The sequence below is a fragment of the Henckelia pumila genome, chromosome 2, assembly GCF_033568475.1.
Source record: "Henckelia pumila isolate YLH828 chromosome 2, ASM3356847v2, whole genome shotgun sequence".
Taxonomy (NCBI): Eukaryota; Viridiplantae; Streptophyta; class Magnoliopsida; order Lamiales; family Gesneriaceae; genus Henckelia; species Henckelia pumila.
In genome coordinates this window covers 143,969,945-143,995,350 of record NC_133121.1, presented here as the reverse complement: position 1 = coordinate 143,995,350, position 25,406 = coordinate 143,969,945, and the positions used below count along the sequence as shown (strand labels likewise).

The following is a 25,406-nucleotide window of genomic DNA, read 5'->3' as shown; positions in this document are numbered from 1 at the left end:
TTCTAAGCAACAAAAAAAAAAAAAGATACCCCACATGCAGGCCACAACCATCGCCATCATCATCATAACGATAATCATTTTCCCACTCTGGTGAAGCCTCTTGCCCATCTCCCCCCGATCAAATACACTCTTGCGTTGTAATATTAGCATTCATGTTTCATTAATTTCTTGTCCTTTGTACACACATATATATATATACACACACCCCTCCTTCACATCAAAACAGTTGCGGAAATCAAGTATATATTAATAAGCCAAAAAACATTGCCTCCTTGCGATCAATCAATCAATCAAGAATTACTTAATGAGAAAGCCTGCAGCTGAGAAGAACAACGGTGGCGCAGCCGCGAAGTTGCGGAAGGGGCTGTGGTCGCCGGAGGAAGACGAGAAGCTGATGAATTACATGGTCAGCAATGGGCAAGGCTGCTGGAGCGACGTGGCCAGAAACGCCGGCCTGCAGCGCTGCGGCAAGAGCTGCCGCCTGCGGTGGATCAACTACCTGAGACCTGATCTCAAGCGCGGCGCGTTTTCGTCGCAGGAAGAAGGGATTATTGTCCACCTTCATTCTCTTCTCGGCAACAGGTTTTCGTATCAACTTAATTTCGTGTAATCTTCATTAATGTAGTTTTTATTTTTATTTTTTGTATATCTTAATTGCTTTGCATGGAGTACTAAATTACTAATTGTATTACCGTAGTGTTTGAAAGAGTTTTTAAGAAGCATTTTTAATGTTTTTCTTAACAAAATTTTGAAATTTTGTTGACGAAAAACTGAAAAGTGCTTCCTAGAAGCTCTCGCAAACACCACCTACGAATAAAGATTATGGCTTTTGACAGGCATATGAATTTATTTTTAAGAAAATCTAAAATTTTCTAGCGGCCAAATTATATATTATTAAATAATATTGTTCCTTACTGATTAAATTTTAGCTTCTACGTACCTCTAGGTTTATTACATTTCACGTTTTTCTTCCATGAAATTAATCAGAAGGGGTCGGATATACAAATACTTTGAAAAGAAGAGGATATAAGAAGAGGGAAGATTATTTTGGAATTTAACATAAATATGATGCATGATTTTGATATATATATATATATATATATATAATATAATATAATATTTTGGCAATGGTTTTATATCAAGCTAAACTTTTGAAGAGGTGGTTAGGTTTTAATATATTTTGAATTTTTTAAAAATTGAAATCTCAAAGAAACCATTTATTCAAAAAGAATGATCTTGTTTTTTTCATTCTTTAAAAAGAAAAGATAATATGATTTTTTGGAAAAAAATTATCATTCCAAATACTTGGGTATCAGTAATCACTCATCTTATAACATCAATCAACTAATTGAACTAAAACTGCAATATTAATCCTTTATATCTTTCTTTTATATTTAATTTAATTAATTAATTATATTATTGAGAAATGAATCAAACCAATTATAGTATTATTTATTCAATATTATTCCTCATCTTTCCCAAATATTTTAATAATCAAAACAATTTTACCCTACTCCATTGACATCGTTAATTTACAAATATATATATATATATATATATATATATATATTACCTTTTCACAACTGATTAATGAAACAATATTATTTTTTATTTCAAAAATATTGATTAGTGAAAAAATATGATTTTTTATGTTAAAAATGTTATCTTTCACTATACTAATCTCCAACCCGACCTCATTAGTAAAAAAACATTAATTTTTATGTCAAAAGTATTATCCTTCAACGCAGATAAGGATCGGTCGACCTTTCTCATCGTCTCACACGAAACCTTAAGCTTCTTCTTCCATTTTAGTTTAATTAAGCATATTCTTGGATCAGATCAATCATCTCCTAAATTTCATTTTCAGGTGGTCTCAAATTGCATCACGTCTCCCCGGTCGCACAGATAACGAAATCAAGAATTTCTGGAACTCTACGATAAAGAAAAGACTCAAGAATTCCAACTCCTCAACCTCCGATCCCATCACCAGCGATTCATCCATAGACCAAAATATTACAGATCATCATGGACTCATCATGGCCATGCAAGACCATGACATGGTCATGGACATGATCATGGATTCATTAACAATATCGACTACTTCCATGGCTCCATTAATCAATCATCCCATCATGGATCCATACGGTACTGATCACAAGTATTTTCCGAAAACCGGTATGTACTTCGACGTACAACCCAAGATTGAGTATCATGAACATTGGGTCGGGGAAGGGGAGATTCTTGATAGTACAGCTTCGGAGATCAACTGCACAAACAACATGACTAGAGAAAGCTCGAAAACGAAAAACTATTCGCCCGACGTTTTTAATAATAACACGAGTAAGATAGCTCATGACCAATATTGTAGTGTCGATATTAGTAATAATCATGTTCATGAAGTGGAAAATGTGAGAGGGTTTGGGGATTATTGGGTGGGGGGAGAAGGGGAAACTTGGAATTTGGAAGAAGTGATGAAATTAGATGTTCATTCATTCCCTTTTCTCGACTTTCAAGTTGATGGATAACCCCATTTTAGTATTTTATACTTTCTTGGGATGGAAACTTTTTACCCCTTACCATATACACACACACACACACACACACACACACACACACACACACACACATATATATATATATATATATATATATATATTTCATTTGTATCTCTATATATCACATGCATGTATATATATATATATATATATATATATATATATTAGTACTTTAGTTTTTTTTTTTAATTCTTGGGATGGACAACTTTAATTTTCTCACCAAAATTCAACGTACGTTTTCTTGCTAAGATGTGTGAATATGTGTGAGATGACAGTTTGGAAAATTGGTTAGGGAATGGTACTCATTATGTTAATTAGAAATGTCAAGGTTTAATAATTAAAGCCATGATTAATGGCCTTTTTGTGTGTCATTAGTTCTAGGAGACGATATAATGAAGATTAGTTTGACATTTTCTTTTGCTCTCTCTAAAATTAACCTTTTTCTTTTAATTTCCCCATTCTCTCTATATATTTTGATACTTATAATTATATTTATGATACATTTGTAATGCCTCAAGTTTGTAAACTCATTGGTAACGTGAGACTTAACTCAAAATACCATCTAATGCCCCCGGGCTCATATATTAATTATTATGAATATATATATGTGATAAAATTAAATTAAAAAAAATGAAATTTTTGAGTCAGTATAAAAGTAATAATAACACAGCTAACCTCAAGGTTCCAAATCTGAGATAGATGTTCGAGACACAATTATAACAACATATTCCTCAACTTTAAAAAAACATAAAAAAAAAACAAGAAGTAAGAAGTAAGAAGTCATCATCTCTTTTCTCATAGATTATGTTGTCTTTGAATAAATTGCTATGTATAATCATGAAGATTCTTATCGAAAATCCACATAATAGATATATGGAGAAATATGGATCTCTTCTTTTTTGTTTTTCCTTGTAATGGAGTTTAATCACTTAGGTGATATGTCCACTTGGATTTAAATTCACCAAAGAAAGAGTAAAAAGTCAGCATGCTCTTAATGAAGATTTAGACTTGCGCTAATTGTACTATTAATTAGTTAAACTAAATGGTGGGGTTGGAATATTAATATTAATTCATGATTTCGATTGAGAAATTTCACTTTTGGTTACGATTCCCAAAGATGGCAGCAACAAGGGTAATTTTTATTTTATTATGTGAATAAATTAGTGTTTGGTGCAAAAGGCCTATGGAAAGTTAGCTAAAGTCAAAATTGGCATCACAATTCATGATGTTGATTCGTAAGTTCTGTTAATTACCGGTGGTAAATATGATTGCCAATGGAATCAAGGAGATGACAGCGTGTTCTTTTCATTTGATTTAAATGCATATATATTTTACTGTAATTAACATTATATGGTACAATATGTGAAGATTGTACTATCAAAATTATTTCATATATCCAACACTTTAAATATTATAAATTATCTTTTGAAATAAAAAATATCTCAAGCTCAAAGATATGCATTTTTTTGTAAAAAAAAATCATTTTGTGGCATAATGATGATATCAAACTCGGATCGAGACCAAACTCGAGTCATATATATATATATATATTCAAATATGGATTAACTCAAAGCTTGTTCGGTGCCGTTTACCTGAACATATTAATTTGCAGGCTAATGTATAAATCTAGGATTTAGCCGGTGGACAATTCGTTCATCGATTTTAGAACTAGGTCGGGTCTAGTTTTGAGAGTACGGGGTGAATTGGGTAAATTTCATTGCCAACGTCAACGCGTACATGGACCGTGGTCCGTGGATTCTATTAGAATATTTTATATTCTTGTAATTATCTCTTATGATTTGTTTCCTTTTTCATAGATTAGATTGTGATCTCTTTACTTGTATTTTATATTTAAGATTAGTTGGTTATTTTGTATCTATCTTTACAATATTCTAGGATTGTAAATTGTATTTATACGCTCTTGAGTGATTAATAAAATTAAGTCATTCTTTACGCACTTTTACATGGTATCAAAGCCACAAGGGTAAATGCCACAAACCAATTTTTTTCCTCTACCTTACGCCCATGGCCAACACCGACTCCAACACGGCGCATCCTCCTCCGCCACCACATGACAAATCCACTCCCTTAATTACCTTCAATATTACTGCACAAGTACCATTGAAACTTACCTCTACTAATTACTCCGCATGGCGTCTCCAATTTCAATACCTTTTGATTGGCTATGATCTACTCGGCTTCGTAGACGGCACCAAACCATGCCCTCCCTCTATCATCACTCAGAACGCAGCATCTATTCCCAACCCGGATTATTCACCATGGATTCGCCAAGACCAGCTGCTGCTCAACGCCATCCTTGGCGCTCTCTCCCCCAACATCATCCCCTTCATCGCTTGTGCTCGCACGTCTCATGAAGCTTGGTCCATCCTTGACAAAACTTATGCTGCCCCTAGTCGTGGCCGCATCATGCAACTCAAATATCATATCTCCAATCCAGTTAAGGGCTCCAAAACGGTTACTGAGTATCTCCAAGGCCTCAAAACCCATGTTGATGCGCTTGCCCTCTGATGAGTGCAATTTATGCACTTATATTTTATATGATTTAGCTTGGCTTTTGTTGTGTTTTGAGCGATATTATGCATTTTCCTTGTTGTTTGTGTTGTTTACAGGAATTTAAGTGTTATTCATTTTAATCGGCCAAAAGAAGTGAAAAGGAGGTGAAAAAAAGAGTTGAAAAAAAAGAAATAAAATTGCCCAGACTAGCGCCCCAGCGCTACACGGAGCTTTCCGAAGGGTGAAAAGTCGAAGAAATAGCGATCCAGCGCTATCAAACCAGCGCTCCAGCGCTGTTGAGAAAATTGGACGGGCGCTCCAGCGCCAATGACTAGCGCTCCAGCGCTGCGCAATCCTAAAATTTGGAAAGTTTTTGATCGAGTTTAAGAAAGAATTTTAAGGCTGATTCTGAGGGATACGAGGGTTAGAGAGAATTTTTCAGAGCAGAAGACGGCTATTGAGCGATTGGAAGTGCACAAGAGCTTGAGAATTCGGTACAAAGACGGAAGACGGCGGCATCCGGCGACGGAGAAGCTTCATTCTAATTCGTTCTAGTTTCTCTTTGAACTCTGTTTTTCTTAGTTTATGGATTGTTGGAAATACATGAGTTATTTGATCTTGAATTGCGTTATGAACTAATTTCTTAGTCTAGAGGTAGACGAATCTTGACTGGAACCCATGATTGACATATTTTGATTTATATATTTAAATTTCTTCACACAGTTTATGTGTGTTTTCTTGATCTTAATGCTTTCAATTTACTGGCCATAGATTGAATGATATTTTATTTAGAATCTATCACTCGAGAGAGGAGATTTTGAATACGACATAGAAAAATACATCCTTGGTGTTTATACTGTTCGAGAGGCATATAACTCCATAGAAGTCGTTATAAGAATTCTTGTGCTATTTAACGGATTTAATAATTGAACTTTGATAGAGATATTGAGTTTGTTATTGAATACGAATTTCTGCTTGACACTCGAGAGAGGTAGTAGAAAATAATAGGGATTCTTGGCTAATAAACTAGAAGATTTTATAATTGAACAATCATTAGAAATAAATTGTGGTGTACAGTCAAGTGAAGTCGAACCTCTAGCATTCATCACTTATTGACTTTTTTTCTCGTGAACTCGTAGTTATTTAGTTTTGTTTCTTGCAAAATTTAGTTTTATAAAAATCAAATCAACTTCGTAGCTCTACATAGGATTAGGATTATATTAGTTGCAAATATTTGATATAATATCATTTATTCATTCTCCGTGGGAACGATCTGAACTTAAATTCCTGTATTATAACTTGACATCGTGCGCTTGCGAGCGAAAAACACGCAACAAGTTTTTGGCGCCGTTGTCGGGGAATGAATTTTATTTGATTTATATTAAATTGTGCTAATTAGTATTAATTTTGATTTAGAGCATTTTATTTTATTTGTTGGTTCTAATTTTAAATTTTTTTTTTATTTTTGTCTATGCAGTTTATGCGAAAAAGCCAAAGTTACGACTCACTGCTCTTTGATCCGGAAATCGAGAAAACTGCTAAAGCTTTGCGAAAAGCTAGAAGAGAAGAGTTGCAACAAATGGCTGAAGAAAGAGAAAGGGAAAGAGCTGTCAATAATGCTCAGGTGCCGATCAGAGATCACTTTCGACCGGTGATCAATACACATTATTCTGGGATTGCTCGGCAGAACATCACGGCGAATAACTTTGAATTGAAGCCAGCTCTGATTAATATGGTGCAGCAGAATCAGTTCAGGGGTGCAGCTACTGAAGATCCAAATTTGCACCTGCGTACTTTTTTGGAGATTGCTGACACAGTAAAGATTCATGGTGTTACTGAGGACACCATCAAACTACGATTGTTCCTGTTCTCTCTTAGGGACAATGCTCGTAGTTGGTTGCAATCACTACCTCTTGGGAGTATCACTACATGGGATGATATGGCTTCCAAATTTCTGGCTAAGTATTTTCCACCTGCTAAGTCGGCTCATTTGAAAATAGAGATTACTACATTCAAACAGCAAGATTTTGAGCAGTTGTATGAAGCCTGGGAGCGGTACAAGGAGTTGCTTAGAAAGTGTCCAAACCATAATTTTTCGGACTGGGAACAGATTGAATTATTCTACAATGGTTTGAATGGGCCAACTCGTATTTCTGTGGATGCTGCAGCTGGAGGTTCGATATTTTCTAAATTTCCTGAACATGCTTATGAGATGCTTGAGCAAATAACTGTTAACAGTTATCAGTGGCCGAGTGAGAGATCTGCAATAAGGAAGCCTGCTGCTGGAATTCATGAAGTGGATGCATTCACTGCTTTAACCGCTCAGATGGCTACTATTTCTACACAGTTGGCTGCACTGACCAAAGGGAATCAAAGTTCTAATGAGACAGCATCACTGGCGACTGCTGTAAATTTTGCTGATGGATTTGAGAGTGTGGAGCAAGCTCAATATGTGAACAATAGGAATTACAATAATTATCGAGGTAATCCTGTACCCAATCAGTATCATCCTAGTTTGCATAATCACGAGAATTTTTCTTATGCAAACAATAAGAATGTGTTGAATCCTCCACCGGGGTTCAATACTCAGAATGGTGAGGGTAAGGCATCGTTGGAAGATTTGGTGGGTAGTTTTATTGCAGAATCATCCACAAGATTTAAGAGGAATGAAAATAGGCTTGACAGTATGGAGACACACTTGACCAATGTGAGCGCTTCTATGAAAAATCTTGAAACACAAATTGGTCAACTGGCTAATGCATTGAATAATCAGCAGAGAGGTGTGTTTCCTAGCAATACTGAGGTTAATCTTAGGGAGCAATGTAAGGTTGTTACTCTTAGAAGTGGTAAAAAAATTGGGACTGATAATCCAAAGGCAGTGGATGATGAGGAAGTTGAAGAGATTGTGGTGGAGTCCGAAAATTCTGATAGCAAAACTTCCAGCAAGTCTGCAGTTGTTCCTGAGAAACCGCTTGTGTCAAAAGCTATTCTACCATATCCTCAGCGGTTCAAGAAGAAAGCGTTAGATGAGAGGTTTTCTAAGTTTCTTGACATTTTCAAGAAAATTCATATCAATATTCCATTCGCTGATACTTTGGAGCAGATGCCACACTATGCTAAATTCATGAAAGATGTGATGGCTAGGAAGAGAAAGCTTGAAGAGTTTGTAATAGTGAAGTTGACAGAGGAGTGCAGCGCCATCCTACAAAAGAAATTGCCACAGAAACTGAAAGACCCAGGGAGTTTCACTATTCCTTGTATTATTGGTGGTGCGACTGTTAATAGGGCATTATGTGATTTAGGTGCAAGTATTAATTTAATGCCTTTGTCTATTTTCAGGTCTTTGGAGCTTGGCGAGGTGAAACCAACCACGATTACTCTGCAATTGGATGATCGTTCTCTTACTTATCCTAGAGGAGTTGTGGAAGATGTACTGGTAAAAGTAGATAAGTTTATTTTTCCTGCTGACTTTGTAGTGCTTGACATGGAAGAAGATCAAGATGTCCCTCTAATTTTGGGGAGACCATTCTTGGCGACTGGCAGAGCGTTAATTGATGTGCAGGAGGGTGAACTAACTCTACGAGTTGGTGGTGATGCTGTCACTTTCAATATCTATAAAACCATGAAATACCAAGAGGAGGTACATTCTTGTAATCGCATTGATTTATCTAATTCTTATGAGAATAATTTTTGTGCAGGATTGGAATTGGAGGACGTTTTGGCAAGGTGCTTAATTAATTCCATAACCCAATTTGATGGGGATGATTGGGAACTTAGAGAGCAATTTCTCGCTCTTGAAAGTTTGCCAAAGGAAAAAGATGGCCAAGAAAAAATTGAATCATTGTCTTCGGAAGTCGAAAAAGAGGTATCAGTTTCTACTCCTGAATTGAAAAAACTATCTGGTCATTTATGTTATGCATTTTTGGGAGAAAATTCGACTAACCCGGTAATTATTTCATCTTCTCTTACTCATGATGAAAAAGATAAATTATTAAGAGTTTTGAGAAAATTTAAATCTGCGTTGGGTTGGTCAATTTCTGATATCAAGGGAATTAGTCCCAATATTTGCATGCATAAGATTTTAATGGAGGAGTCATATAATCCCTATGTTGATCATCAAAGGAGGTTAAATCCTGCGATGAAAGAAGTGGTAAAAGCTGAGGTGTTGAAATTATTGAATGCGGGTATTATTTATGCTATTTCTGACAGTTCTTGGGTGTCACCAGTACAGGTTGTGCCGAAAAAGGGAGGTATGACTGTAGTTAAAAATGAGAAAAACGAGTTGATTTCAACTCGTACTGTTACTGAGTGGAGAGTTTGCATTGATTATAGAAGGTTGAATAAGGCTACTAGAAAAGATCATTTTCCTCTTCCTTTTATTGATCAGATGCTTGACAGGTTGGCAGGTTATAAACATTACTGTTTTTTAGATGGCTATTCTGGCTATAATCAAATTGCTATAGCGCCAGAGGATCAAGAGAAAACAACTTTCACATGTCCCTATGGTACTTATGCTTTTAGGAGAATGCCATTTGGTTTGTGTAATGCACCGGCTACTTTTCAGCGGTGCATGATGGCAATTTTTTCCGACATGGTGGAAGAAGTCATGGAAATTTTTATGGATGATTTTTCTGTGTTTGGGTCTTCGTTTGATCATTGTTTGCACAATCTGACTCTTGTTTTGCAGCGTTGTCAAGAGAAAAATCTAGTGATTAACTGGGAAAAATGCCACTTCATGGTGCAAGAAGGCATCGTACTTGGGCATAAAGTGTCATCTAATGGGCTTGAGGTGGATCGAGCAAAAGTGGTTGCGATTGAAAAGCTTCCACCGCCAAATAATGTGAAAGCCATTAGAAGTTTCTTGGGACACGCCGGGTTTTATCGTCGCTTTATTAAAGATTTTTCTAAAATTACTAAGCCTTTATGTAATTTGTTAGAAAAAGATACATCATTTATTTTTTATAATGCGTGTTTGCAGGCGTTCACGAAAATCAAGGAGGCACTAATTTCTGCGCCTATTATGATTGTGCCTGACTGGAAGGAGCCGTTTGAAGTAATGTGTGATGCCAGCGATTATGCTGTAGGAGCAGTTTTGGGACAACGAAAAGATAAGATGTTTCGGGCGATTTACTACGCCAGCCGCACTCTTGACGGAGCACAACAAAATTACACCACTACTGAAAAAGAGATGCTGGCTGTGGTGTTCTCCTTCGACAAATTCAGGTCGTATCTCATAGGCTCAAAAGTAATTGTTTATACTGACCATGCAGCTATTCGTTATCTCTTTGCCAAGAAGGATGCCAAGCCAAGATTGATTCGGTGGATACTCTTACTACAAGAGTTTGATTTCGAAATTAGAGACAAGAAAGGGAGTGAAAATTTAGTAGCGGATCATCTGTCTCGCTTGGAGTTGGAAGAAAAAGTTGAACATGAACTCATTAAGGAGCAATTTCCTGATGAACATCTTTTTGAGGTAAATTCTAAACTTCCTTGGTTTGCAGATTTTGCTAATTTTCTTTCGTGTGGTGTTATGCCTCCAGATCTCAATCATCACCAAAGGAAAAAATTCTTTCATGATGTCAAGTTTTATCTGTGGGATGATCCGTTTGTGTACAAGAAGTGTTCGGACCAAGTGATAAGGAGATGCGTGGATGAAGCTGAAGCAAAAGAGATTTTGGAACAATGTCATTCTGCACCGTATGGTGGTCACTTTGGTGCCACACGGACAGCCGCCAAGGTACTTCAGTCTGGTTTTTATTGGCCAAATTTATTCAAAGACAGTTATACCTTGGTAAAATCATGTGATAGATGTCAAAGGATGGGGAATATATCTAGGCGTCATGAATTACCGCTCACAAATATTTTAGAGGTTGAATTATTTGATGTGTGGGGTATTGATTTTATGGGACCATTTCCTATATCCTTTGGGCAATCGTATATTTTATTGGCTATTGATTATGTTTCGAAATGGGTGGAAGCAATCGCCACCTCCACTAATGATGCTCGTGTAGTGGTGCAGTTTGTGCAGAAAAATATTTTCACGAGGTTTGGAACACCAAGGGCCATTATCAGTGATGAAGGTACGCATTTTTGCAATAAAATCTTTAATTCATTGCTGACAAAATATGGTGTTAGGCATAAAGTGGCATGTGCATACCATCCACAAACAAATGGGCAAGCTGAAGTATCCAACCAGGAAATTAAGCAAATTCTGGAAAAGACTGTCAACACAAACCGGAAGGATTGGGCAGTTAAGTTGGATGATGCACTATGGGCATACCGGACCGCGTTCAAAACTCCTATTGGCATGCCTCCATACAGGTTGGTCTTTGGTAAAGCATGTCATCTGCCAGTGGAGTTAGAGCATCGAGCGTATTGGGCGGTGAAAAAGTTGAATTTTGATATGAAAGCTGCTGGAGAAGAGCGATTGTTGCAGTTGCATGAGATTGAGGAGTTTCGTAATCATTCTTACGAAAATGCCAAGCTCTACAAAGAACAAACCAAAAAGTGGCATGACAAAATATTACTGAAGAGGGAGTTCGAGCCTGGACAACATGTATTATTATTTAACTCTCGTCTCCGCTTATTTCCAGGTAAGTTAAAATCAAGATGGTCTGGTCCGTTCACCGTGGTGAAAGTGCATTCCTATGGCGCCATTGAACTGAGCTGTCAAGATGGTCAGACATTCCAAGTCAATGGGCAGAGGTTGAAACATTATTTTGGCAATGAAGTGCGGAACATGGAGAAAGTTGCCTTGATAGACCCTGCATAAACACTCCAGCAAAGTCGGGCTGACGACGATAAACCAAGCGCTCTTTGGGAGGCAACCCAAATTTATTATTTTTTTTTAAATTTTGTTTTATTTTATTTTATTTTTTTTTTATTTTTTTTAGTTACTTTTATTGAAATTTCAGTTATTTTACTAATTTTGGTCCTAATTAGGAGTTTTATTGCAGGTTCTGTTCTTCACAGAAATCACATTTTGGAGTATGAAATTCGAGAATATAGCGCTCCAGCGCTCTCCATATAGCGCTCCAGCGCTGTTCTTACGTTGGATTTTTTTTAGAAAAGTCGAAAGTTTCGCGCTCCAGCGCTATCTTTCCGGCGCTCCAGCGCTCGTATGTGAGCATCAAAGTCGAAGATATAGCGCTCCAGCGCTTCCCATATAGCGCTCCAACGCTGTTCTGTATCATCAAGGACGAAAGTTTAGCGCCCCAGCGCTCTGCATATAGCGCTCCAGCGCTGTGTCTGAAAAAGAACGAGCGCTCCAGCGCCACTTATATAGCGCTCCAGCGCTATCGCGAAAATTTTGAAAAATAAAAGGGGATCTCAGAATTCATTCAGTCATAATCTTCAAATTTTCTAGCCTTGTTCGCCGCCTCCAAGCAATTGGCCCTTGCAATTCGAGAAAAACTCCCACCTGAAACTCTCGGCTACACCATACATCGCACAAATTCATCCTTTCCTCGCATCTTGTTCGAATTTTCGTCATCCGGGTTTCAATATTTTCGCAGCTAGGGATTTCGAAAAAAAGGGGCGTCTATTTCTATTATTTCTGTCGAAGAAGTGAGCTTCGAATTCATTGAGGGGCGAAGCCGAGTTGTTCTATATCTTGTCAAAATTTCTCTATTCCGCCGGACTCGACACCAGCCGAGGTAAATTGAACATTTTGGGGCTGAAAAAAAAAATTCTGCCGATTTTTTCTTTTGGAAGGGCTCCGTGCTGAGTCTTATTTACATGTTTATGGTGCTTTTAGAATTGATCATCCGAAATTGTTGTAAGAAATTCGTACATGGATTGGTAGTTGATCATTAGGTGGTGCATAATATTTGCTTATTTGTAATTGGAAGGGCCAATTTATGTGATATTGTTGTTCTGCTGAAGATTTGCGATTTGTGCGGTTATATCGGGTTGGTACACTTGTTATTGTTGGTTGTGCGGCGTGGTAAATTGTTTCGATTGGCTGGAGATTAAGCGGCATAGTGGGCGGTGGTGTACTGTTGTGTTGAAGTATTGCTTGGTTCAATTGAGATTGCACTATTGTAATGGCTCCGAGAAAGAAACAAAAGCAGGGTGCATCTTCGTCCGGTACTTTCGATGCCCATCGGTTTTGGGATGAAGAGGCCGCCAAGAATTATTCTCTCATGGTGAGCAAGAGCATGGTTAGAGAAAGAGGGTTTGATCCTAATTCTCCTCTACCTTTGTGGGATGTGCGACAAGCAGCTGTTGCGCGAAGATGGACGAATTTTGTCCAACATCCCGGTGATGCTGTGATTTCTTTTGTCCGGGAATTTTATGCCAATCTAAAATGTAAGCATGAGCAATTCCATGTTCTAGTGCGAGGTAAGCGCGTGGCATTTGATGGGCACACCATTAATACCCTCTATGGTATGCCATCTATAGATGAGGATGAGTATTCGGCATTCAAGGCGAGTGATGTGGACTATGATGAGATTATTACCACTCTTTGTGAAGAAGGGGCACAATGGAAGATGAAGAATGAAGCAGTGGTACATTTTCCTTTCGGGAAAATGAAGCAAGACGCGAGGTCTTGGTTTTTTCTGATAGCTGCTCGTGTGCTGCCCACTGGCCACACTTCTGAGGTGACAGCGAAACGGGCTGTGCTGACTTACTGTATTGTCACAGGAAAGACGGTGAACTTGGGGAACATCATTCAGGATTCCATTATTTCGGCGGTAAAGGGCACCACGACTGGTGGATTGCCGCACCCTGCTCTGATCACCGCGCTTTGTGCACATGCTGGCGTTACATGGGGTGCAGATGAAGAGCTTTTTAAGGTTCAAGGACCTATTACTGGGACTACACGAGAGAATATACCACCCCCTCTGCGAGCAGCCGCACCTCGAGATCGCCCGACGAGTAGCAGCCAGCCACCACCACTACCACTTACTGGAGCGTATGAGCATTTTGATGAGCGATTGACGCGAGTGGAGCAGCGGCTAGACCTTCATTGTCGTCGGACTGATATTTTCATGGATTATATGGTGGATTTCACGACGACTCCAGCCCAGCGCTTTCCTGGCTCCAGTGAGGATCCGTAGTTTCCCCCACCTCCTACGTGGCAACCCCAGGATGATGACATGGGCGATGACCACTGATGGTCGTCGCCATAGGTACGTGTCTTCCCTTGTTCTTTTATCGATTCATTGTACATTAGGGACAATGCACGAATCTAAGTTTGGGGGGGTCTTAAACTGTTATGTTGGTTGTGATTTGGATGTACAATGTTTGATGTTTATGTGGTTGTTGAATTGTTGGATTGGCGAAAGTGGTTGGGTTGAAACGTAGTATGAAATTTGGATAGTTGTTGCATGTTGAATTAGTCACTAGTTCCTGCATCTGTGTTTTTAGTTTCTCGTTCGCATTATGTTTTTGCTTGTTTTGTTTTGTGTCAATTTTATTGTTCAGTTGTTCGTTTTATTTTAATGTTGTCTGTGTTCGGTGGTGTGGTTGTTTATTTGAGAAAACAAAAACAAAAATATGAAAATGAGAAAAGAAAAAGAAAAATGGCCTATGACGATGAAGTTGAAAAAAAAAAAAAGAAAAGAAAATATAATCTAGTGTTGGCGACATTGGATCTTGAGTTCTCACTTTTTCTGCACTATAGCCTTGACTGTCGATACTCCTGATAAGTAGAGAAAATTGTGTGGATTTTGTGAGAAGATTAGCTGATTTGATTCTTAACTTTGGTGATACATACTCGAAACTGAGGTAGATTTTTACAAACAGAGAAATGATTTAGGCAACTTTGTTTTTGAGCCTGCAAGCCTTTGATTTGTTAGTCTTTCATTTGTAGCCTTGCGGAAAAAAAAATCCAATTGGATGAAAAAGAAAAGATAGAAAAGGATGGAGAAAGTAAGGTGAGGGGAGGCATTGAAAATGGACTGAAATTTGAGTCCAAAGAAAATGCAAAAAGGTGTAGAATGTATGGAGTAGAGGAGTCAGACAAATATCTGACAATGCTCTGCAACTGATAAACCTAGCCTACTCAATACCGCAGAAAATTATAAATATCCAATTCTCTTTGCTTGAATCTTATATGCTTACATTGACTATGGATACTTCTCTGCTATAAAAAGTGCTTGCCTAAGAACTCCCTGATAGGTCCTGTTGATCTTTGGGAGTAACGGTTGAACTTGGTGGAGAGTGTGTTGAAACTAGAGAGCGGGGTTAATGACTCTTTGAGGCTTACTGATTGCATGATTTGACCGAAAGTTAGGTGGGTAGACAAGATTGGCTAATCACACACACACGAGAACTCTTGAGAAAATTAGCTACACATGGATTAATTGTTGAACATCTGAGGCCAGTTGGGTTAATAAGTTTTACTGTTTTCTTGTGTGTTTTTAATTCCCTGTGCGTCTTAGTATTTTGTTTGTGTTGTTTTGTTTTGCTCGGGACTAGCAAAAGTTCAAGTTTGGGGGGATTTGATGAGTGCAATTTATGCACTTATATTTTATATGATTTAGCTTGGCTTTTGTTGTGTTTTGAGCGATATTATGCATTTTCCTTGTTGTTTGTGTTGTTTGCAGGAATTTAAGTGTTATTCATTTTAATCGGCCAAAAGAAGTGAAAAGGAGGTGAAAAAAGAGTTGAAAAAAAAGAAATAAAATTGCCCAGACTAGCGCCCCAGCGCTACAAGCCAAGCGCTCCAGCGCTACACGGAGCTTTCCGAAGGGTGAAAAGTCGAAGAAATAGCGCTCCAGCGCTATCAAACCAGCGCTCCAGCGCTGTTGAGGAAATTGGACGGGCGCTCCAGCGCTGCGCAATCCTAAAATTTGGAAAGTTTTTGATCGAGTTTAAGAAAGAATTTTAAGGCTGATTCTGAGGGATACGAGGGTTAGAGAGAATTTTTCAGAGCAGAAGACGGCTATTGAGCGATTGGAAGTGCACAAGAGCTTGAGAATTCGGTACGAAGACGGAAGACGGCGGCATCCGGCGACGGAGAAGCTTCATTCTAATTCGTTCTAGTTTCTCTTTGAACTCTGTTTTTCTTAGTTTATGGATTGTTGGAAATACATGAGTTATTTGATCTTGAATTGCGTTATGAACTAATTTCTTAGTCTAAAGGTAGACGAATCTTGACTGGAACCCATGATTGACATATTTTGATTTATATATTTAAATTTCTTCACACAGTTTATGTGTGTTTTCCTGATCTTAATGTTTTCAATTTACTGGCCATAGATTGAATGATATTTTATTTAAAATCTATCACTCGAGAGAGAAGATTTTGAATACGACATAGGAAAATACATCCTTGGTGTTTATACTGTTCGAGAGGCATATAACTCCATAGAAGTCGTTATAATAATTCTTGTGCTATTTAACGGATTTAATAATTGAACTTTGATAGAGATATTGAGTTTGTTATTGAATACGAATTTCTGCTTGACACTCGAGAGAGGTAGTAGAAAATAATAGGGATTCTTGGCTAATAAACTAGAAGATTTTATAATTGAACAATCATTAGAAATAAATTGTGGTGTACAGTCAAGTAAAGTCGAACCTCTAACATTCATCACTTATTGAATTTTTTTCTCGTGAACTCGTAGTTATTTAGTTTTGTTTCTTGCAAAATTTAGTTTTATAAAAATCAAATCAACTTCGTAGCTCTACATAGGATTAGGATTATATTAGTTGCAAATATTTGATATAATATCATTTATTCATTCTCCGTGGGAACGATCTGGACTTAAATTCCTGTATTATAACTTGACATCGTGCGCTTGCGAGCAAAAAACATGCAACACCCTCATGAACGTTGCAGTAGACATTGAGGATCTAACCCTCAAACTTCTCCACGGACTCGATGACAGCTACAAAGAGTTGTCCCTTGCCATTCAAGCTCGTTAAACCTCAATCACCTTTGATGAACTTCATGAGAAACTGCTCAATTTTGAGGCACAACTTATGATCCGCAACTCTCTTCCCAGCAGCCCGGCCATTGCCCTTGCCACCGCTCGCTCCGCCAAGTCCGCTGCACCTAGCTTCTCGTCGGGTTCCTCTCAATTTTTTGGCTCTCCACGCCACCATGAGCAGCGCCCCCCAGTATCGTGGCATCCTCGTCCAGCTGCTGCATCTACCCCTAAACCATATTTGGGATGTTGCTTATGTGGCGTCCAAGGTCACTCCGCTAAGCATTGTCCAGATTTTCAATACAAGCCATGGTCCCCCTCGCCTCCAGCCACTTCAGCACTTCCAGTCTACCATGGGCCATAGGCTCACACCGCTTCTCGGCCAGTCACTGCTCCAGCCTCTTCAGAGTGGGTCCTTGACTCGGGTGCCTCTCATCATGTCACTACTGACCTCGCCAATCTGTCTCTCCACTATCCATATGACGGCTCTGACTCCATTGTCATTGGCAATGGCTCCGGTTTGTTTATTTCACACATTGGCTCACTTACCTTGTCCACTTCGTTATTTGATTTTTCCCTACAGAATGTCCTTTGTGTTACATCTATGGCTAAAAATCTAATATTTGTTGCCCAATTGTGTCTAACCCATAATATTTCTGTTACCTTTCTTCCTGATTTTTTCCAGGTGACGGATCTCAGCACGAGCGATCTGATCCTCATGGGACCGTGTATGAATGACATATACATCTGGCCCTCCTCCATATCCAATGCCTCATCTCCATTGGCCTTCTCCTCCGCCCTTGAGTCGCTGCCCTTGTGGCACTCTCGCCTGGGCCATACTTCGTCTAGCATTGCCAGTCATTTAGTGTAACGCCCCAAATTTTATCTTAATAGACTTTATTTGAGATAATCAGATTTTTTAGAAGTCGAGGGCCGATTCGATTTTTATCAGGGACTAAAATGCAATTTTTGGAAAATTCAGGGACTGAAACGCAAATTATGGTTTTGTTATATTTTGGAGGCCTTGAATAGTCTCCTCATCACTTCATCTCCTTCCCCATCGCCTCCTCCCTCCATTGTAGAACCTCCCTTGTTCTTCGAGCTTCCAGATTTCTCCCCGAGCTCGATCCGTCCGTTGGAATTTATTTCTGAAGGCAGATTAGCGATCACGTCTGCGAGAGCTTCGTTCTATAGTAAGTTTTTCTTCGATCAGCTAGACTTCTATTTTCGTATGTTGTTAGAATCGATTGAGTTTGGAGTATGTTGATCTTGGAAGAGTTCTGATCGTTTATTCTCTGTCGATTTTGAAATAGAGCGTCGTTCGGAATTGTTTTGATTTTTGGAAGATTATTTCAAAATTGGAGATTTTAGATTTGAAGGATTTGAATTGTTTTGATGATATTGAGATGATTATGAGTTTATTGAATTGATATCTTGCTGTCTGCATTTCCGATTTGATCAGTTTATAGCCGTTATGCCGTCAGTTTGAGTTTTGGATATCGTTCAATATTTTGATCGTATCGAGTTTGATTGAGCTTTTGATGTCGATATTGATCCTATTGACTTCTTATGATAGATTGAATTGAAGTCAGCAGAGTTGCGAGGTAGCAGCTTTGGTCAGTTGGAAGATTGAAATCGGTATAGTATCGATTTTCTTATTTATCGATTGAAGAAGTTGATTGAGTTTCGAATGAATTTGTTTGGATATTGATTATTATCCTTATTATTGATTTTCAGATTTCAGTACCTTCGAAGAGAATAAGGTAAAAGACGACTTAGAATTGAATGGAATGATTAACTCGAATTAGACTTTATTCGAGTGTTCCGAAGAAATCACATACTTGCATGATTGAATGCTTATTTGAAATCATATTTGAATGTTTATTTGAATGCATGAGATTATATATGCATTTATATTGACGAAATCATGTTTGAATGATTATTTGAATTGATGAATGAAAGCATAATTGAATGCTTATATGAACTGATGATTGAAATGATATTAGAATGCATGAGATGACATATGCATTCATATTGAGCCTTGATTCATTTCAATTTGATTAGACGATCTAGAGATTGTAGTTGAGTGACCTGGTTGGAGAGTTTATACCTTGTCAAATAAACTCTCTATAATGCTCTGGAGTCTAGAGGATTAAAATATGCCTCGTCCACCTCGAGAGGGGAGTTCGGTGTGATTGTTGGATATTTTAACCTCGGGATCCCAAACCAAAGAAAGAAAGAAAGAAGAATTCCATTTGATTATCTGAGTCTGATAATCCAAAAGTTTTAAAGACATGCATATCATTTTACTCCAGTACTTGGATGAATTACTTGAATTGATCTTGAGGTGATAGATATTTGGAAATTCATACATGTCTTGACGTGATTTATATCTGAAGTTGATATATAAGATGGATTTGTTGCGTATCATGATTGATATGTTTGATTGATACTGCATGATTGTCTCTTTTTCTGAGAATTGTATTCTCACCGGATTATCCAGCTGTTGTCTTATTTTTGTATGTATGCATGGCAACAGGTGGGGCAGGATCGAGTCAGAGACGACAGGGATAGAACGAAATGAAGAATAGAAGTGAGACTTCGAGTTAGGATTGGAAATGCATGTCACCCTTACCGATCGAGCGAGCACCCCTGTTTTGAGACAGGAAGTTTGGATTTTTGCTTCCGCTCGATTGGTAAGTTTTTACCGATCGAGCGGCGGGCTTTTGTAAGTCTCGGCAGAGACTTGGTTAAGATGGCCCGCTCGATCGGTAAAGTTCTACCGATCGAGCGAGCACTATTTTAAAAAAAAAATTTATTACTTTTAATATTGGATCTTGAATGCCCTATTGTTGTTTAATTCCGAGATTAGATGTTTAGAATCGAGGCCTCACATTTAGTGTCCTCTAGGGTTTTATCAGTGTCTCCTAGCTCGCTTGGTAATTTTCATTGTAATTCTTGCAACATTAATAAAAGTTATAAACTTCCATTTTCTGAATCCACTCTCATGTCCACTGCTCCTCTTGAATTAATTTTCTCTGATGTTTGGACCTCCCCGACCCTTTCTATGGATGGATATAAGTATTATGTTATTTTTGTGGATCACTTTACAAAATACATATGGTTATACCCCCTCCAACGCAAATCAGATGTACTCTCTGTTTTCACTGGCTAAAAATACCTAGTTGAAAATAAGTTCAATCGGAAAATTGTTACCCTCTACACCAACAATGGTGGCGAATTCATGGCCTTCAAGTTGCTTGGTGACTCATGGAATTTCCCATCTAACCACACTCCCGCACACTCCTGAACACAATGGCTACTTCGAGCGTCGTCATCGACACATTGTCGAAACTTGTCTTACACTTCTTCATCAAGAATCCCTTCCTCTTATTCTTTGGCCCTTTGCGTTTGCCACTGACACCTATCTTATTAACCGCATGCCTAAGAAAAATTTTGCCATGATGTCCTCATTCGAAAAGCTATTCCATCACCCTCCTAATCTTCTTAAGCTCCGTGTGTTTGGTTGTCTCTGTTATCCCTGGATTCGCTCTTATACTCATCACCAATTATAGCCTAAATCAAAACCTTGCATTTTCCTTGGTTATTTCCTCACCCAGAGTGCTTATATTTGTCTATATGTCTCTTCTAACAAGTTTTTCATATCTCGTCATGTCCATTTTTTTTGAAAAAATTTCCCTCCTCACCCACCTAGCGACCCGTGTCCCCCCTCCCCCGTTCCATCCTCTGATCCTCCTATATTTCTTGTTCCTCATTCTGTGGATGCCTTCTCTGATACTGTCTCGGTCGATGACCAGCTGATCGCACGTACTGCTCCATCATCACACGCCTCCACCCAATCCACTCACCCCGCACTGCTCATCCCATGATTACCCGCTCCAAAAATTGGATCTTCAAACCCAATCCCAAATACTCTTTACACACTGCCTCTAATATTTCTCTGGATTGTGAGCCCACCTGTGTGACTGCTGCCGTCTAGGACCCTCGCTGACGTGATGCGATGTCTGATGAGTTTGATGCGCTCTTACGCAATGGCACTTGGAATCTTGTACCTCCTCATCACTCTCAGAATCTTATTGGCTGCAAGTAGGTTTTCCGCATTAAGCGCAAGTCTGATGGATCTGTGGACCATTTCAAAGCACGTTTGGTTGCCAAGGGTTTTCATCAGCGTCCTCGCTTGGATTATCACGACACCTACAACCCTGTTGTCAAGCCTACCACTGTTCGTGTTATCTTAAGTCTTGTAGTTCATCGTCGGTGGACATTGCGCCAATTGGACGTCAATAATGCCTTCCTTAAGGGGACTCTTGACGAGGAGGTGTTTATGGCCCAACCTCCTAGTTTTATTGATCCCAACTTTTTGGATTCTGTCTGAAAACTCCGCAAAGCTATTTATGGCCTCAAATAGACGCCCGTGCTTGGTATCAAGAACTACGCGCTTATTTGCTTACACTTGGATTTTTTAATTCTCGGTCTGATGCTTCTCTGTTTATTCTCCGCAGCCATGGTCACATTGTCTATTTTCTGGTGTATGTTGATGATTTAATTATTACTGGTGATAATGTACTCTTCATCAATGTTCTAAAAAACGCTAAGCGGTAGGCGGACGATGACCTACCCAGTGCCGTACCTACGAGTTTTAGGGCCTGAGTCGAACTTAAAATCCCCTCAAATAAATATTTCAATTATTAAAATTATTAAAGAGGTTTTTCTACACTAAAATACAAAGTACAATAGACCTAAGTATAAAATGAGCATACAATGTTAAAAGAATAATGCTAGAGGTACAACCAATATATCATACAATGATATTTACAACAATTATATTGTGATATTTTGCTATTATCTCGTGAGATTTTGATATGATATCGTGAGATTTTGCATTCAATGTATTGTGAGATTTGATAAATTAAAATTTTGTATTGAATTTTTTGTGGTGTAAAAATTTTTGTACAAATTTGGTTGTACATGTAGCATTACTCATGTTAAAAAACTATATAATGTATAAATAATAATGGGAATTATATATTTGTTTTGGGCTCTCCTGGGCCTGTTTTGAAAAAAAAAATACAATAATTAAAATTTTTTATGAGTCATATACAATAATAACACTATTATATATATTTTTTGGGCCCTATCTTGGACCTGGGCCTGAGGCGGTGGACTCACTCGCCTCATGTCAGGTCCGGGCCTGGACCTACCGCCTAGCGCCTAGCCGCCTAGGCGGGGGACTAGGCGTTTTTTTTAATCTTAAATAATAAATATTTTGAGATATTCATAAGTTTTATTTAAAAAATATAATTTTATGTCTTATATTTTGTATGCAATTCTTATAAAATTGTAATAATAAAATTATTATAATAATAAATTAATAATAAATTTAAAAATAAATATATCTAAATTCAATCTACATATAAATAAAAGATATTATATATTATAATAAAAGTAAAATAATGAATTGGAAAAATGATTGACAAAATGGTTGTCCCACATTGCTTTTGAAAAAGAAAAAAAAGGGAATCTTGAGTATATATATACACCAAAGCTACTAATGTTTCTTACTCACAAGGGAAGGATAATTAAGGCCTAGGTGGATTAGGCCCATTTGTATCCGTCTAGGCCTATTTGGACCCGCCTAGGCAAAAGCCCAACCCGCCTAGGCGGGAGATTAATATGGCGACGCCCTAGGAAGAAAAAGGGGCGGTGGGCAGGCGGTGCCTTTTAGAACACTACTCTTCATTGATTCCATTATTGGGAAACTAACAAACATGTTCTCTATCAAAGACTTGGGTCCTCTGTCCTTTTTTCTTGGAGTGGAAGTTTTTACTAGTTCGAGTGGGCTCATTCTGTCTCAAAGGCAGTATATCATTGATATTTTATCTCGATTCAACATGCAACACTCCATTACTGTCCAGACTCCTCTTTCCACCCGCACTACCCTCTCGGTTAATGATGGGGCGCCACTTGCTGATGCCACACTCTACCGTCAGGTCATTGGGAGTCTTCAGTATTTAATTCTCACTCGTCCTGACATTGCCTTCGCTATCAACCAACTCTCTCAGTTTATGCATGCTCCATCTGAACACCATTGGGGTGCGGTTAAAAGGTTACTTCTCTATTTAAATGGGTCTCTTCATTATGGTCTTCACATTCGGTCACATGTTTCTCTATCACTGCATGGTTATATTGACTCCGACTGGGCTGGAAATCAGGACAATCGCTGTTCCGATGTTGCTTATGTTATTTTTCTTGGACCCAATCCTATCTCGTGGAGCTCTAAAAAGCAGCGATCGGTTTCTCGTTCATCCACTGAGGCCGAATATCGTGCAATTGCCTCTGGTGCTGTCGAACTCTCTTGGCTAAGCTCTCTTCTTCTTGAGCTTGGCGTGACTATCTCTGGAATTCTGGTTCTTTACAGTAACAATATTGGTGCCACCTACTTATGTGCGAACCCTGTGTTTCATTCTCGTATGAAACACATCGCTTTAGACTACCACTTTGTTCGAGAATTTGTGCAGGCTTAAAAGTTACGCATCTTCCATGTTTCTTCCGATGATCAGTTAGCTGATGCCCTTACCAAACCATTATCTGGATCTCGTCTTCGCTCTCTGTCTTTCAAGATTGGTGTTTCTCCAGAACCTCCATCTTGAGGGGGCCTATTAGAATATTTTATATTCTTGTAATTATCTCTTATGATTTGTTTCCTTCTTCATAGATTAGATTGTGATCTCTTTACTTTTATTTTATATCTAAGATTAGTTGGTTATTTTGTATCCATCTTTACAATATTCTAGGATTGTAAATTGTATTTATACGCTCTTGAGTGATCAATAAAATTAAGTCATTTTTTACGCACTTCTATAGATTCTGTCTCTAGCTAGGGTATATATGGAAGTACCTTAAGGGCATGATCGAATTTTACATGAATTATATTAGTACACTTATTTTTTATTATTATTATTATTTTTTTGACCGAGATAATTAAATTATATTTTATGATATTATGATGAGAAATTATAAAAAATTATATTCCTATTTTGAGGATGCTAAGTTAGTTTGTAATACACAATAGGAGTAAGTGGTTAATATTACGATAGATTGAATAACAAGATTTGTATTGAAAATTGAGGAGAAGTAACGAGTTCTGTACATTTGTGTATTTATATGCATTTACACAACTAACTATCTCTTAACTAACTTCTAACTATTTTAACTAATTAATTCTAATATCTAATATCCCCCCGTCAAGATGGACTATAAATGTTTTTAATGGACATCTTGGACAGAAATGAAGATAAAGATGAGTTGGGTAGTGGTTTTGTGAACATGTCAGCTAGTTGAAGATGCGTGCAAATAGATATAAGCTTAATGATTCCAGCCGCGATCTTTTCGCGAATTAAGTGACAATCAATCTCAATGTGTTTTGTCCTTTCATGAAATATTGGATTGTTGGCAAGATGAATGGCTGATTGATTATCACAGTAGATGGTAGATGGAGTTGTAAGAGGAACCTGCAGATCTTTAAGTAACTGAGTGAGCCAAATAACTTCACTTGTTGTAGCAGACAAAGCTCGGTATTCTGCTTCGGTGGAAGACCGGGAAATGTTCACTTGTTTTTTAGTTTTCCATGATATTAAAGCATCCCCTAAAAATTGCAAAAACCAGTAACTGATTTTTCTGGTGTCCTCACATGCTACCCAATCAACATCAAAAAAAGCATTTAATTGAATGGAGGAGACTGCTGGAAAGAAAATTCCCTGACCAGGAGTAGACTTGAGATAACGTAAAAGATGATGTGCAACATGTAAGTATGGAGTGCGAGGCTTGGCAATGAATTGGTTTAATTTGTGCACGACAAAGATAATATCCGGTATTGAGAGAGACAAATATAGAAGTTTGCTAATAAGTCTTCTATATTGAGTAATATCCACAAGAGGATCACCATCAGTAAGATTAAGCCTTAATTTTGGTTCCATTGATACATTTGTAGGCTTGCAAGCTAGACAGTCAGTGTCTTCAAGTAAATGGAGTGTGTAATTACGTTGAGACAAACAAATACCCTATGAAGATCTAGCAATTTAGAGACCAAGAAAATAACTAAGTTTACCCAGTTATTTGATTTTGAAATTACTTTGAAGATCAGCCTTGAATTCATGGATTAAGGTAGAAGAAGGTCCAGCAATGATGATATCATCAACATACACTAATAGTGTTAAAAAAGAAGAACCTGGACCTCTAATGAATAATGAATGATCTGATTTGGATTGAGTAAAACCATATGTAAGCAAAGCAGCAGAGAATTTAGTATACCATTGTCGAGACGCTTGCCGAAGTCCGTAGATAGATTTTTGGAGTTTGCAAACAGGTTTTGTAGAATCTGAAGAGGAAGTAGGATGAATGTACCCAAGTGGAAGATCCATGTACACATCTTCGTGTA

The 25,406-nt window shown here is 38.0% G+C and overlaps 1 protein-coding gene and 1 non-coding gene across 2 annotated transcripts; one reads left to right on the top strand and one right to left on the bottom strand.

Moving 5' to 3' along the window:
- The first annotated feature begins 304 nt into the window (after window positions 1-304).
- On the top strand, window positions 305-2,525 carry LOC140878604 (transcription factor MYB46-like). Its single transcript, XM_073282223.1, has 2 exons — window positions 305-582; window positions 1,868-2,525. The coding sequence occupies exons 1-2, from the start codon at window positions 305-307 to the stop codon at window positions 2,523-2,525; spliced, it is 936 nt and encodes a 311-aa protein (XP_073138324.1).
- Window positions 2,526-7,057: 4,532 nt separating this feature from the next.
- Window positions 7,058-7,163, bottom strand: LOC140885702 (small nucleolar RNA R71). The gene has a single exon (XR_012151121.1). It is a non-coding gene; the product is annotated as a small nucleolar RNA R71 (small nucleolar RNA).
- Window positions 7,164-25,406: the final 18,243 nt, after the last annotated feature.